The sequence below is a fragment of the Nicotiana tomentosiformis genome, chromosome 7 (assembly GCF_000390325.3).
Source record: "Nicotiana tomentosiformis chromosome 7, ASM39032v3, whole genome shotgun sequence".
NCBI lineage: Eukaryota > Viridiplantae > Streptophyta > Magnoliopsida > Solanales > Solanaceae > Nicotiana > Nicotiana tomentosiformis.
Window position 1 is genome coordinate 129,706,536 of NC_090818.1, and position 17,310 is coordinate 129,723,845.

Below are 17,310 nucleotides of genomic sequence, written 5' to 3' on the forward strand. Positions count from 1 at the left end.
AGTAGCTACCCTAATGCAATCCGCATTCGTGAACCACATACTAAACGCGTCCCCCCTACTCATCCAGGCCCTCATAGCCAACAACTTCTCCCCTAACTCCTGAGCTTTGTCCTTGGTCAAGTTACCCCACTTGATCTTAGGTTGCCTGCACCCCGCCCTCTTCCTCCTACTCCTATTGATCTCCAAGTCCATAACTAGGAGCCTATGTAGAGTCGTGAGGTGCTCACTTGGGATGGCCTTTATCACATTTCTTGTAGAGAAGATAATCAATCTGAGTCTTGCCCATTGAATTCCGGAAAGTGACCAGGTACTCTTCCCTCTTCGGAAAACTCGAGTTAGCTATAACCAAATCAAAAGCTCTAGCAAAATCCAACAGTGAATTACCTCCCTCATTCATATCCCCAAAACCGTACCCGTCATGCACACTATCATAACCCCTAGCACTAGCCCCAATATGACCATTGAAATCTCCACCAATGAATAACTTCTCTGTGTGCGGGATACTACGCACCATCTCGTCCAAATCCTCCCAGAATTGCTTCTTGACCTCCTGGTCCAAACCTACCTGAGGAGCGTAAGCACTAATCACGTTTACAGTAAACCCACCAACAACCAGCTTAATACTCATCAACCTATCATTTACCCTCCTAACCTCAACCACGAGCTCCCTGAGGTCCCTGTCTACTAAAATACCTACCTCATTCTTACCCTCATCGCTCCCTGAGTACCATAGTTTAAACCCGTCTACATCTCGTGCCCTAGTACCCTTCCATCTAGTCTTCTGAACACACGCTATGTTGATCTTCCTCTTCTGAAGAATCTTACCTAACTCTATAGACTTCCCCGTCAACGTCCCAATGTTCCAAGACCCAATTCTCATCCTAGAGGCTTTCTTACCCCCCTTCTCATCCTTGGCCCCCACCCGCAACTCCACCCGAGGACATGACCTTACTTTCACATCGTCCACTACCGCCACTATAAGCAAAATGTATTAGGTCAACACTACCACTAAGAACCAATAACGGGAACGAAGGACTACATGCTACGAACCCGAGAGCTAAAAACAACTCAAAAGGAGCGACTACAAGAACAGTAACGCGAGCAGGCACTAGAACAACGAATCTACCACGTCTACGAAACTACCCCTATGCAAACACAGAATTAAAATGAATAGATGAAACCTTAAGCTTAAAACACTAGTATAAAAGGTAGAAAAAGTAATCAATCCAATCAAAACTGCCAGCAAGGCAACAGTAAATAGATGTGCGCAAATACAATTCAAGAAAGATGGAACCTGGATCACAGTCGGGGATGTCCGTACGCGCTTCCAAATCCGACGAATACTGCTGCTCTCGAACCCATGAGTAGGAAAGTTTCGGCGATTTGTCAATTTCACCGAAATTACACCGCAAATAAAAATAGAGTACTGTCACAGTGAAGATGTCCGGATCTTCTTGATGAAACACGAAATAGTGAAAATGCTTACAGTTTATTAATGAAAAGCAGTCTAAAATATCCAAAAACAATACTCCTCTATTTCAAGATTTCCGTTTGAAAACACAGAAAGAAAAAGGAATAAAAGCAGACTAGATTTTGCCGGAACGAAAAAGCTTTGGCAAAAGTGGCCGAAAACTCAAAATTTCCACCAAGATGATTCCCTCTTGATCAAGATGTCAAGATGATTCCTCACATGAAAAACTAAAGCTGATAACAATTTCCTTCTGAAAACAAGATGATTCCCACTTAATCAAGATGTCAATGAAGTTGCTTGACGCCAATACTTTTTTCAGATACTAGATCGTGTCTCAATTTGAAGATTGAAACAGTAACTTTAGATCACTCAGATGAAACTTTTTTTTTTATTTTAAAAATGCTTGAAATTTGATTAAAATTTAAAAAAAAAACTTTTTTGAACTCTGCAGAAAGTCCTACTATTTAGAAATTTAAAAATATTAAGAGTACTTTATACATATCTAGGCATAGGAGTTTAAAATTCATTAAAATTTTGCTTATTATATATATTTTTTTAATCTAAAATATGTAAAAAAAAACTTTAAAAATATTAAGAGTTTGTATTATGTAAATCTTACACTTAAATTATATATAAATGATAAACAAAATACATAAAGGAAAGAATAAAAAGTTTAAAGAGAGGACATACGGGTTCTTAGATAATAGCGGTCCACATTTTAATAACTTTCTTACGTTTTCATTTATATGCAATTATTTTTACATTACAATATTTTAAAATACACATGACTATTTACTAAAAATAATATTTTATATTATATTATTAACTTTCAAAATTTAAAATGAAGTACAATTAATTGGAATGTTGGGCAAATCATTAATAAACACATATTTTATCAATTATTCCAACAAGATAATTTAAGAAATATTTTAATTTTTAATTAATGATACATTTAGATGAATATAAATTGATTTTTAACTACAGAAAATAATTGTGATTTCTAAAGTGAACTCAATTTTTAAATTTTATTCCTCTTATATAGTGATTCTTGATGAAAAATTCTTATTGAATTAAAATATAATAATAATCAAACATTTAAATTTATTATGAGCTACTATGATGAATTTGAATCAACAAAAATAACTTATGTTATTTTGAGAAAAAATAAAATATTTGAAGTAATTAATTAGCAATAGAATCTAATTCAATTCTTGTTGAGGCCAAACGCACACTCAAGTATACGCAGTCGTCAGGTAATAAAGTGACTAAAATTCGGATGTCGAACCCACGAGGACTTGTGATTAACAATTAACTAAATTAGACTATCCTTACTGTCTAAACAATAATTAAAACTAGAAGTATTTGATTCTAAACTAATTAAAATAAAGAAAAATACATAATGAACTTTGAACAGAGGACGAGCAGATTTTTATGTTATCAATGTTATGAAGACGATATAGGGTTATGGGCTATCTAACATTCCTATTGTATTCTTCAATTAAATTGACTAACTAATTTATCTAGCTTATTGGTTGACAGGGTTAATATCGCTAATAAGAATTTGTCGAGTTCTTACTCACCTATTCAAGCTAACCCAACACCTATATGTCTATGGAATTAGAACTAACAAGAATACATTTATAATTCCTGTACATCAACTAAGCAAGACAGTTGGGTATATGACTATCCTAACCGCGAATCCGTTCCTTGATGCCCATGTTCAAGAACTTGATCTACTCAATCTTATGTGCAATCTAGAATTTCCACTTTCGAGTTCAATTCTAGATTCGTAGATAGTATTCAATTGGTGATCAAGCAATTAAATAATTCAGCGTAAGATTGAATAAACAACCCAATATGATAAATCAAGAAAGCAAAATCAATATCTGAATAACAATAGTCATGAAAGAATCACAACCCTAGAACGTGAAGTTTAGCTCCACATAGACATAGTAGCCAAACAACAAATCATACAAAGAAGCATAAAAATTACTAAGTTTGGTGGAAAAAAGATGCAACCCGGCCTCCACGGCGACTCTATGCTCTCCTTTAGCCAGAAGTTCCTATAAAAACCGTTCTCCCACCTCCAAAATATGTTTAGGATCCCTTTTATACGAGTTGGGGTGTGTAGGGCTGAAATAACCAAGTCCGGGACGAAATAGGACAAGTCCCCGTCACCAGCGCCCAGGGTAGCATGGGGCTCTAGCCCTGGCGCTGAATATTTTATGCTTCTGGAAATTGGGCCACATGTAGCGCCTTATGCTACCTGTGGCGCTCAAATGTGCATTTTTGCCTTTTCTTCCCATTTTCGCTTCAATTCGCACACTTTCGTCCCAAATTGCATCTGAATGATTCCTACACATAGAAATACCATAAATTAGCACAAATCATTATATTATACATCTGAAATCTATGTGACATGAGCACAATGTGAGGCAACATACATAAAAATATGCATACTTTAAGCCGAATATCAACACCCCACACTTAAACGTTGCTCGTCCTCGAGTCAACCAACAAATTACTCTATCTTTGAGCACTCTACACCAATTACCATGGTTGATAGCAACAATTAAACTCTAGTATATGCAATAACATACTTATGTCATTCTTCAAAAATATTCAAACCAAGACAACATGCTCACAACAATCATAGCCCCAAAAACCAACTCAATGTTCCAATGCACTCATGGCTTGAACACCCAACATCCTAGAGAAGTCTAATAATATTACATATCCGTCGTGAAATAATATGCCCTCACAACAAAAGTGAAGAGAGTAAGTTTAATCCACACATCTGAATCTCATGATCAAATATAGTTTAAGGACTCACTTGTATATAAAAGAAATCTTTCACTCTCACAAAGAAGTCACGTGCAAGAAATTGGCACCATAGGCTTGTCCTTCATGTAAATCTCTACTAATGTAAGCTTGCTCGATCTAAAATCAATTAGGAGTTTTTCATGATTGTAATGTGGGCTAAGGGACGGGTAGAATATATTTTAGGAATAGTGGCTAATCCTCCTAAGCATTTTAACGCATCACATAATCAACTTTAAAGACATATTTCCTCAATCCAACTTCAACTTCACAAACAATAGCACCCCCAAAAATATTTTCTCTTTCTTTAAGCACTATCTTAATTTGCACTCCACTAGCAAAAATAAGATATTTATTTATCTACATATTTTTATTTTTTTCAACTATTTTTTCTCTGTTTCAATTTTCGCTAGTGGTGTATTCTTTTACAAAACTAGTGCACCTTTCTTCCTTTCATTGGTTCCACTCAAAAGTCATCACACGCTTAGTTCCTTCTTACTTCTTTTAGCACTCATTTCATAATTAAAGTGCTTTAAGAGGTAAAAGGATCAAAATAATATCAATTAAGAACAAAAATAGTATAGGTTTGTAACGTGGGTGCCAAATAAAAGTCAAGAAAGCCTAAAATTATTTTTTAAAACGAGCATCACCTAAAATGTTGCTTCAACTCACATACCGGGTAAGTTCTAGACACAAGTACAATACATGGACTACACAAAAATCTCGCCACGCATAGCACATGACTCACTAAGGACGGCCCCATTCCGACTCGCAATAAATGCAGGTATTCACGGAGCCACGAGATATTAAGCATTAAGCACAAAGTGAATATAAGTCAAGTAAATGAGACATATGCGTCAATAACATGCTATCCAGTATGTACATGAATCATAGACAATTTCAAAATATAGGGAAGATACTACACATGCCAACGTCTAAATATACTACTATCAAACAAGTCAAGGACGTTGTAACGATCCGGCCAGTCGTTTTGAGAGTTGTAGCCTCGTTCCCCCATTTACAACTCATTTTGTACTTTATAGCTATTATGTGACTTGCCGAGATGTCGGTTCGGGTCCGGAGAAATTTCAGAATGAAATGAGACACTTAGTCTCATGGTTGAAAGCTTAAGTTGAAATGATTGACAGAATGTTGATCCTTAAGTAAACGACTCTGGAATAGAGTTTTGATGGTTTCGTTAGCTATGTTGGGTGATTTTGGACTTAGGAGCGTGTCCGGATTGTGATTTGGAGCTCCGTAGTGGAATTAGGCTTGAAATGGCGAAAGTTGAATTTTTGGAAAGTTTGTCCGGTAGTGGACTTTTTGATATCGAGGTCGAATTTTGATTCTGGAAGTTGGAGTAAGTCCGTAATGTCAAATACGACTAGTGTGCAAAATTTGGTGTCAATCGGACGTGTCTTGATAGGTTTCGGCGTCATTTGTAGAAGTTGAATTTCCTTAGTTTCAATAGGCTTGAATTGGGGTGAGATTCGTATTTTTGAAGTTTATTTGAGAGCTAGACTAAGTTCGTATGAGATTTTATGACTTGTTAGTATGTTTAGTTGATGTCCCAGGGGTCTCGGGTTGATTCCGGATGGTTAACATATCAAAAGTTGAAATTGAGTGATTACTGAAGTTGGACCTCTGCTGGTGTAACCACACATGCAGAGCTTTGATCGCAGGTGCGGGCTGGCTTGCACATGTGAGAGTTTGGAGGGGAGTGTGTAGGTGGCCGTAGGTGCGAGGAGTTTTTCGCACCTGCGGCGGTGAGAGGTGCGCAGAAGTGGAAGGCGCACATGTGCGATAGGGAGTTCTGCATCTGCGTAACCGTAGATGCGGCAGGGGGAACACATAAGCAAAACTGGGCAGATGGGCTTGGTCAGCAGAGGCGACTTGGATTCTCGCAGAAGCGAATCCGCAGAAGCTGAGTGAGGGACCACCTAATCGGAATGAGCCGCAGATGCGTGTGTGGTGCCGCTTTTGCGACGCCGCAGAAGCGATTAAGTTCTCGCATAAGCGAAAGTGCTGGGCAGACTATTAAAACAGGGGTTCGCGATTTTGGCTTCATTTCAAACAGTTCAAGCACAGGTTTGGGTGATTCTTGAGAGGGTTTTCGAGGGGATTCTTGAGGTAAATCCCTTGTGCTCATTTTTTATCAATAATCTTGCTTCTCCATTGATTTTTCCACCTAGTTGATGTGTATTTAAGGTGTAATTTGGGAATTTGATGCTAGGGATTTGGAGAGTTTGATTTGGGAATTTGGGTGATGATTTGGTGTCGGGTTTTGATAAATTTGGTATGGTTGGACTCGTGGTTGAATGGGCTTTCGGATTTTGTGACTTTTATCGAATTTCGAGACGTGGGCCCAGGGGCTGGCTTTTGAGTCGACTTTTGACTTTTGATTAATAACTTAGCATTTTCTTATGGAGTTGATTCCTTTAGCCCATAGTGATTATATCAAATTATTTATGGGCAGATTCGAGGCATTCAGATGCCGTTTCGCAAGGCAAGGGTGTGTTGGAGTAGAGATTGGCTCGAATTGAGGTAAGTAACAGTTCTAAATTTGGTTCTGAGGGTAAAAAAACCCCTTATTACATGTCATGTATTTGGTTTTGAGGTGACGGGCGTGTGGGCGTGCACCGTAGGAATTGTAACCTGGTCAAATTCTATGAAACTGTGTAGTTGAATAATCTGTTGTTATCTGTACATTCTCCATGTAGTAGAGAAATTGAACCACAAATCATGTTAGAAATCATGTTTAGACTATGTGTTGGCACTGTAGGGACCCACAGAAGTCATGTACATGTTGAATTATCTGCTAAATTGTTATTTTGTACTCAGTCACAGTTTTATTTGCATATTAAATCTCAGTCTCTATTATTCATTTTGATGCATCATATTATTGCTGTCTGGGCTGCTTATCATGATTTCTGAGAGCCCGAGACTGGAGATGTTGATGAATAAGTGAGGTCGAGGGCCTGATTGTGAGGATGTTTATGGGATCGGGCACGCCGCAACATGTTTCACTGATATATGTCATGATTGGCTTGTTATAGCGCTTGGGCTGAAGGAGCCCCTCTTAAGTTTGTACACACCCCCAGTGAGCGCAGGTACCTACTGAGTGCGAATGCCGAGTGCCAAGTACTGAGGAATGAGTGACTGTGAGGAATGAGTAATTGTAAGGTTGGAGTGAATGGGAGGACTAAGTGACTGTTATTCTGAGAGGTTGTATTTGACTTTCATTTCTGCTGTACTTCAGCTGTCATATATCACTGTCTTGAAATTTTGTGATAGACATTATCTTCTGTTTTAGTTGAACGTGACATGAATTAACTATTTTAACTTTAATTGTCGAACTTGAGAGCATGCCTACTTTCCTATGTTGGAATCACTGTAATTTAACTTTGACTGTGAAGCTCGTCACTACTTTCTGTTCTTTATTTAATATTGTTACTTACTGAGTTGGTTGTACTCACGCTACACCATGCACTTCGTGTGCAGATACAGGTGTTTTCGGACACAGTGGGTGTTGATTTCATCGCACAATTGATCTTTTGGGAGATCCCAAGGTAGCTGCCCGTGCGTTTCGTAGACCTTGTCTCTCCTTCCCACTCTTTTCGATTATTGTATTTAGTTTCAGACTATCATAAACAATATTTTCTAGGCTTGTGATGTATAGATGCTCATGTACTCTGTGATATTCCGATAGTTGGGAACTTTCGCGTTGTGTTTTGAGTTTCTAGCCCTATTTATGAGAACTTTTATTATTTAAAACTGCTTTAATTCATCTTTCTGTTAAAAGTATTGGAATTGTTTCATAATGTCGGGTTGCGCGCCATCACGATAGGTTAGGATTTTGGGTCGTGACAGGCGCTTAGAAATCTCATCTTTCTTTCATTTATTCCCTAAAGTCTAACCTACTCTAAAAATAAAAAATTACTAACTGGTTCAAAATACACCCAATGAAAAAGAACCGAGGCAAAAAGAAAATTCACGGGGGATTATTTCTACCTAAGAAAAACTAAAAGACATATTTTTTTGTGTTATTGGTTAGACTTTAATCCCTCAAGAAAACTGTCTAGGAGATCCATCGTTAGGAAAAGTCCAAAATTTTCAATATTTGTTTTTTGATTTTCCCTATTTTAAAAAAAGTTACTAAAACTACTACTAAAATACTACACTACTACAGAAATAAAAATAAAAAGTTAAACTCAAAATAAGAAGTTAACATTTATTTTACTACTAACATACTACTACTAATTATCTAGAGGAATTTTTTCACCTACACTTAAAAGAGTACAGTGTCCCAAATGCATAAATAAAGCAAAAACAAATAACGAGGGTGGACAAGAAACTCCTTGAAAGGCCAAAGGTTGAAGCAATAGCGGCTCACGGGTACTGAGACTTCTCCCACATATAATGCTTTGTGCGGGCACCCCACACTTAGTTCCAACCATCTAGCTCACTTTTGTACACTTCCTATGGCCTTGCTCCCTATGATCAAAATCTTACAAAATAAAACAACATTACAAAAATAATATAACAAGAAAAAAATCAAAACTAAAAGAAAGCAGTAAAGCTAGGTTGCCTCCCAACAAGCGCCTAATTTAACGTCATGGCACGACGTGAACCACTTTTTGCCTCTACCTCGAACTTATGAATTGAGCTCCTAAATTGGCTTCAAGCTTTCTGTTATGCTCCCGGGGCGGTGAGACAAATTTAATTGGGCCAAGCAACTAATATCGCATTCTACACTTCTTGACCTTTGGATGAGGTATGCAATTTTGTCTTTCTGGCACGACAAATTCAAGAATGTAAGTACCCCGTTTCTCGTCCATTGGCTCCTCCAAAGGCTCATATGATTCGATTTCCATGTCATCATCCAAACACAATGTTGAAAATGTATGGAATGAGGACCAATACGCCCTAACTCTAGAATTGTATTACTCTTTACATCCTCATATTTACATGCACAATAGTCTTCAAATATAACACTATTTGCTTCCTCACATGGCTCTAGTGTACTTTTCTCAACATGGGCATCATCAACAAAAATATGCTCGAGTGATTGGCTCTCCACTTTTAGCTCCTCAATTTGGCGTATAAGCTCCTTTTCAGCTTCACACAACTCATTACTATTTGGTTGGGCGTTAGACGCATCAACCTTTGCATTCAATTGAGCCTCTAAGTCGTGAATAACAATGCCAAATTTATCGATCTCTTGTCCCAGTTCATCTCTTCCTTCTATAAAGTATCTCATCTCATTTGTAATTTTTTCACGTTGAGCCTCATATATTTTTAATTTTTCAGCTTGTTCCACTAGCTAAGTTTGGCTCAAAATCTCTTCTTTTTCAACAATTTTCTCTTACTAGTACTCGCTCTCTTCATTCAATTCTTCTAGATTGGCCTTCATTCTTGTGATTGATGCCCTCATTCTTTTCATATCTTTTTTAAGTTCATCACGTTGCTCTGCTACTTGCCTCAAAATATCCCTAATATATGTATCACGTTCCATATCCTGCACTTCATTGCCCCCATCAAACTCACAAACATTGTTAGAAATCATAATAAGGGCTTAGAGAAGGATGAAAAGAACTATGACAACCATCCCAATAACCACATTGACCACCACATATATTGCAAATATTCCACTCGAAGGATTGAGATTGTGCGCACAACTCGGTCCCGGGAATATTCTGATAATTTTTTACTAGTGGGGTCCTCCACAATATGAACAAAGATCATCAAAATAAGAATAAACATCATTCGAATAATTTTCATACCAAGATGTCATGTTAAAATAAATAAAAAATACTAACTAAACTAAAAAAAAACTTGAATAGATAAAAAAAAGTAAATGTCTAGTCTAGAAATATAGTTAATTTCTAAGTCCCCGACAACGGTGCCAATAACTTATTGCGGCCAAATGCACACGCAAGTCTACGCGGTTATCAAGTAATAAAATGACTAAAAGTCAGATGTCGAACCCACGAGAACTTCTGATTAACTATAACTAAATTAGACTATCCTAACTATCTAAACATGAATTAAAACTAGAAGTATTTGATTCTAAACTAATTAAAATAAAGAAAAACACATAATGAACTTTGAACAGAGGAAGAGCATATTTTTATGTTATCAATATTATGAAAACGATCTAGGGTTATGGGCTATCTAACATTCCTATTGTATTTTTCTAATTAAATTGACTAACTAATTTATCTAGTTTATTGGTTGACAGGGTTAATATCGCTCATAAGAATCTGTCGAGTTCTTACTCGCCTATTCAAACTAACTTAACGCATATATGTCTATAGAATTAGAACTAACAACAACGCATTTATAATTCCTATATATCAACCAAGCAAGGCAATTAGGTATATGTCTATCCTAACCGCGAATCCGTTCCCCGATGCCCAGGTTCAAGAAGTTGCTCTATGCAATCCTATGTGCAATATAGAATTCTCACATTCGAGTTCCATTCTAGATTCGTAGATAGTATTCAATTGGTGATCAAGCAATTAAATAATTCAGCGCGAGATTGAATAAACAAACCAATATGATAAATCAAGAAAGCAACATCAATATCTGAATAACAATAGTCATGAAAGAACCACTATCCTAGAACATGAAGTTTAGCTCCACATAGACATGGTAGCCAAACAACAAATCATACAAAGAAACATAAAAATTACTAAGTTTGGTGGAAGAAAAGATGCAACCCGGCCTCCACGGCGGCTCTGTGCTTTTCCTTGGACAAAAGTTTCTCTCAAAAACGTTTTCCCCTTCCAAAATAGGTTTAGGACCCCTTTTATACGAGTTGGGGTGTGTAAGGCCGAAATAACCAAGTCCCGGGCGAAATAGGACAAGTCCCCGTCACTAGCGCCCAGGATAGTGTGGGGCGCTGGATATTTTATGCTTCTAAAAACTGGGCCATATGTAGCGCTCCACGCGCCTGTGGCGCTCAAATGTGCAATTTTGCCTTTTCTTCCTATTTTCGCTCTAATTCGCACACTTTCGTCCCAAATTGCATCTGAATAATTTCTACACATAGAAATACCATAAATTAGCACAAATCATTATATTATACAATCGAAATCTATGAGACATGAGCACAGTGCGAGACAATATATATATAAAAATATGCATACTTTAAGCCGGATATCAATTGTTTTTCAAATTCATCGTAAAGTAAAAAAAATCAAGCTGACAGGACTTTTTGTCGGCTACATAAATGTGTTTCCATAAATAGACCACCAGTGATGAAAGAAATCAAAAAATAGATCAAAACCGATTTCAGTATATTAGTAAAGTTGACTTGGTAAAAATTTTAAACTAGAAGAAACAAGAATAAAAGGATAGAAGACAAAATGGATTCAAAATTAGTTGATATTAAATATATTATTTTATTTTTTCATCAATTCCAACAAATAGCCCTCTGTAATTTTTTATACATTAGTAATTTGTTATAAAATATTCCCTCAACATTAGTCATTATTTCCAGACTTTATATTATTACTTAATTATCCTTTTTTCTAAAAACTATATGACCAACCACTTTATTCTGAATTTTTAAAAGAAAGATACATTTTTTTAAATTTGTGTTAATTAGATGACTCTCTGAAAATTCATGATAAAAATATATAATAAATATTTGGTCATTTGTTACGGAAGAAAATGTGACACTATAGTATTCTATTGGTACTTATATCTCTTGTGCGAATGCGGGTTGAATTTTGGATAACATCATGAGCACTTTTATGAGGTTAGGCTGAGTTAGTTTAATAATATTAGAATCCATCATTTTCAGTACTTAATTTTTTCTTTATATTTTTCTAACTCAAGTATATTCTTTGATAATATTTATGTAGTTTCAAAAAAGTCTACATTCACAGTGAAGATACACCTGAATCGCGCGTACCCTAAAATTAGTATAATGTAATAATTACAAAGTCATATTTGTATGCCATAACGTAATTATTGTGTAGGAATTAAGAATCAATTTTTTTTTCCTTTTCTTTTTTTCCAAAACTCCAAATGACTCTTCCCCGCGGTATTATTGTTAATTGTTTTTTGGAAGGAACAAAAGGAGGTTGTCATTATCATTTGTTTGATGCATAAGAAATAATTTCCCAAACTAAAATTTCTTAGAAAAAAATTATATGTGACAAGTATTCTTGAATCAGGCATATATTCTATTATGTTATCAACTAATACAGACAACTTCGTAAAATGTGTGCAATTCGTACCTCTTTTTAATGATAGATCAATATTTTCAAAACTTTTCTAAAGCTCACTCGATTTAAATTATTTAGAGTAATTTTTTTAATACAATAAGCACAAAAATCATAGAACATTCCAGGTGTGTATTTTTAAAAAAGATTAACTTTATTAACATAAATTGCCAAAAATAAAATATGACCAACACATTCATAACAATTGTAAGTCCATAAATGAGAGATAATGATGAGAAAATGACCCTTTATACTGTTGGATGAAAAATGAGCCTTTATAGAGTATGGTACAAAAGCAATTTAAATTTATGTTATTTGGAGTTAGAGGAACTCTGATAAAATATAAACATTTTGGAGAGACTAAGTAGTTATTAAATCCATCTTCATATATGTGCATATTTCAATCAAGATTAGTTACTTTGTCGTAAAATACAAAAATATAAAGTGAAGTAATACTTTTAAAAAATTCTAAAAGCACAATGAAAAGATTAGGTGACCATGGGCTACTAAAGTAGAGACTAGAGTATGGTACTACAGTATACATATGTGGAGCTATTGAAATACCAATAGAAGTATTTCACATAACAAACGCGAGTTTGATTTTTATGACTTTCGTCTAAACAAAAAGGAAACTTAAATCATAAAGTTTAAATTTTGAATTCGCCTATGAAGTTATCCAATATATGTCGGATGAAATTGCTTTGGATAGGGATGGAAGTTCTAGGTTAGGGATTGGCAAAGTTGTACCATTTTTTAGCACATGAGTATCCAACTTATGTAACACAGTTCATTTGAAGTCAAAATGACTAGCTAAGGGAACCACAAATATAGGGTTCAATACCAAATAGCAAAAACAAAACAAGTTTCTATCTACCACAGAACTAAACTTCTGATAACTAACAGAAGCTGAAGATCCAAATGTTCAAAAAGTAATTCAAACTACTTTGATACATTTAGACACTGCAAGAATGCAGCAGAAATTAGAATTCAACCTCTTCTATAGCATTCGATCGCCATTCCTCAGATAAACAAGTGCTTATGGTCCCCATTTGCCAGTCTGCAAACCTTGTCGTAGCTAGTAATATCTGCCAAATATGAAAGAATTTGGGATTCAGAAGAAGATGAGCAAGTATAGATAATCAAGAGGGAAAGCACTATGCATATAGCAAAAGTTTCAATAAACCTCAAGTTATTAGAAGAATTTTACATAATCAAACTATGCCTACATGAAATGACCATAGCATGCACAAAGTTATATGCAGTCTGGAATCACTTATTCTGAGGTCAGATTACTACATCGATATTGCGTGTGTTTCAGTCTGTTAATATCCCGCTATTGCTATGTCTCCTTTCCATGACTTGTTCATTTTTTATATTGCATTTCTTTACTGCTAATATTGTGCTTACTTGAGCCAAGGGTCTACTGGAACCTGCACAAGGTAGGAGTATGGTCTGCGTACATATTATACTCCACAAATCCCACATGTGGGAATATACTCAGTATTTTGTTGTAAATTACATCGGTCTTGAAATGTTTGACAGAGTAAGAATAATAACAGCTACCACATGATGGTAGGGGTGTAGGCAAAGTAGAACACTACTGTAAATTATAGACATCATAACAACCTGATTAGTTACACTAACCAAATCCCTTTGTTTTAATTCTTGAATTTCTTATAAAAAAAATTCAGAAGTAACAGAATGAAGATAAACGACAGGCAATGAATGACTCTACCATCAATTGTTCAGTTCACTTAATTGATACAACCAACTCATCTGTGGAGTATCTTATAGATCTTAAATTTCCCGCGACCAAAATGTTTATGTACTTATAGTTATCATGAACTGCACCATCAATTATAGAGTTATGAACTTAATCTTAACAATGCCCTCCTTTCCTTTTTCATCTTTGTGTACGAGCAAAAATACAGTTTATTTATCTTGGGGGAAATTTATATTTCCATCTTACCAGTAGCTCTTTCAATTCAGCAGGAAAGTTTGGAGTTATCGCCGATGAATGCATGTACATGTATTGTACAAAACTAGCATTCAAATACAAAGGATATAGGAAAAACCAAGAATATTATCTGAATAACATTAGCAAGACATACCAAGAGTATCACCAAAATTGGTCCAAGTTTCTGCCTGTATAGACTGGGTAGTGTCAGCAATACCAATTACTTCAACAAAAGTTGAAAGAGGATTAGGTGGATTTCCTTTCAAAACTAGCTGTTTTTCATCAGTTGATTTTCCAATGACTGTATCACCATCAGACTGCATAACCTGAACCACTGCGCGAACCCTCCTTCCCACGTGCTCTTTGAGGAACTCAGCATTGACAAAGACTGCAGGATTTGACGTGTCCATCTCCTACAAAACAAAAAATAAAAACTGAGTCGAGATTGTATTTCTTCATGTCATTTGCAATAGCAAGTTATAGAATAACTATTGGTTGTACGAACAAAATTCACACATTGATAGCCGAAAAAGATTGGAAAGCTACATATCAAGTATAGGGATACTCTTAATGGTATGAGACATTTTGAGAAAAACGGTGAGGGCTTGGCCCAAAGCTGACAATATCATATCATGTTAAGAGTATCTTTGGGTGGTTTAGCCCAACAATAGCATTTCATGTCTAATGGCATCCAGCATTCATATTCGACGGACAAACAGATTTTGACTAAAATATACCAAATTTTTCATTAGTATCTTAGACTCATTTGCACACAAAATTTAGGATAATTGAGTGAGATAAGACTTTTATAAGCATTTAACTCTTAGCCATCAAACCTAGAGTCAATAACTAGCTATACCAATTGAAGAGAATTAAATTTGGAACTGAGAATCGCTTTTCAAACCTTTTTTCTCTATCTCAAGTTATGTTTCTGGTTCCAGAACTTTAGTAAACAGAATAGTAAACATTTTACATTTTCATTGGCTCTTGCTACTAAAACTTTAAAGACAGCAAATCAAGAGCATGTTAGTTAAACTTTTATAAACTCCCCAATCAGACTAAGCCAATAGTATTAGCAGTTGCTAATTACACAAAATGCCTCCATCACTGAACATGCATTTCATAAACTATAAGCATCTACTAAACAAAGACTAAAACTGCAAACTCGTAAACACTTCTAAGTTCTAACTGCATATTTCACACGGAACATCAACTCAACTTTAGAGGCGGAGCTAGGATTTCAACTTAATGAGTGCTGGATTTTGGAACGATGACTTCAAGTACTAACAACTAGGTTCTAAATTTAATATTTGTACATATTTAATGAATTTCCTAGCACAAATACACTATTTGAGCAAAAGCTACTAGGTTGCCGAAGCCGGGCTTCTAGCTCAGCCCATGCTCAACATGATCCATGTTTATCTTAATACTCCAAAAAGAATAATACTATTATTACTATTATTTGGGGAATCATAGATTTTCTTCGACTAAGATTTTTTCAAATAATGTGAACCGCAGTAATTTTTATATGGTTCCTGAATATGTAAAATTTATTTTTTCAAAAACAAAGTTAATGTACTATTCGCACCAAGAATAATATGGGTTGAGTGAAAAAATAACTCATTATTACAAGAAAATTGCAATAAGTAATACAACATGAACAAATCAAAACAACCCAAATGGTAAAAAAAAAATATCAATTAACAACAGCAAATTGCGGTCTAATATTAAATCTAACCTTGGAAATTGATGATTAGTGCCTGGAGGAGAAACTGGAGAGTGTGAATAGAGAAATAGGGATGGGTTTGAATAAAATTGGGGAAGTGAGCAGTCAAGAGTTTCCTTACTCTGATATGGCGGCAAAACTTCCCGCCTTTTCGCAGCACCCGTCAAGTTTTATTGGGCCAAGCTTGCCGCCCTTTGACCCATGACTAGGGATTTTATTAATGTGCTCAATTACGATTTCTTTTGTCAAAATGATACTTTTAAGGAATTTTTAACTCCTATAACAAAGGTTAACACCTTATTTATTTTTAAATAAATACCATTTAAAAAAATTATATTCTATAGCTACCTTTTAATGTTTATAGCAAAATATCTATTTATGGTTACCTCCTACCCTTAAGCCATTATATACGCTATTTATTATTTTTCTCTCCTTTTTCAGATTTTTCTCTCACATAATTACCGTATTTGATGTAAACTTCTCTCTCCACGTTCTCTCTCTAATTTCATACACGCCATTCTCTTCCTCCATTCCCAGAAACCACGATTTTGCAACTGAAAATCTCTCTCACCCACATCACCTAGCTCTTCCCCATTCTCAGTCACCACGCTAATTTCATACACGCCATCTGCATTGTCTCTTTCAACTTTCATTATTTTTTGCTACAAATAGTTGTGGTAAGTATTTAACTTGTTAGAATTTCGCTTGTATTTTGTTTATTCTGTTTATCTCTACTAATTTTTTATAAACAATAACCATTGTTATTGTATTCAACAGAAAACTTGAGATTTTCTCTCCAATGGTTGATTCAACTTCCAAGAAGAGGGTTATTAGAGGTATACCCACCAAAGTACTCAATTTCGATGGGCCCTCTTTCTCTTTGCAAATCACTCGAGCGGAATTGGAATTTGCAGGTTCAGCAGCAAATACAGCTGCAGAAAGGAGAACAAAAATATGCAATGACACATTGAAAGAAGCCCAAGTTGAGAAATCTTCGAAAGAATCAACACTTCCCGTTGCGAAAAGAGAAAAAAAACATATGGATGATGCTTCAGGTGTTAAGGGAAAGAAGGTCGATGCAAGAAATAGCTCGGATACACGG

At 35.5% G+C, this 17,310-nt stretch overlaps 1 protein-coding gene across 1 annotated transcript; it reads right to left on the minus strand.

Moving 5' to 3' along the window:
• Positions 1-13,292: 13,292 nt before the first annotated feature.
• Positions 13,293-16,397, minus strand: LOC104085126 (replication protein A 14 kDa subunit B-like). Its single transcript, XM_009589083.4, has 3 exons — positions 16,221-16,397; positions 14,637-14,895; positions 13,293-13,610 (listed from the first exon to the last, which is right to left on the minus strand). The coding sequence occupies exons 2-3, from the start codon at positions 14,890-14,892 to the stop codon at positions 13,546-13,548; spliced, it is 321 nt and encodes a 106-aa protein (XP_009587378.1). The 5' UTR covers positions 14,893-14,895; positions 16,221-16,397; the 3' UTR covers positions 13,293-13,545.
• Positions 16,398-17,310: the final 913 nt, after the last annotated feature.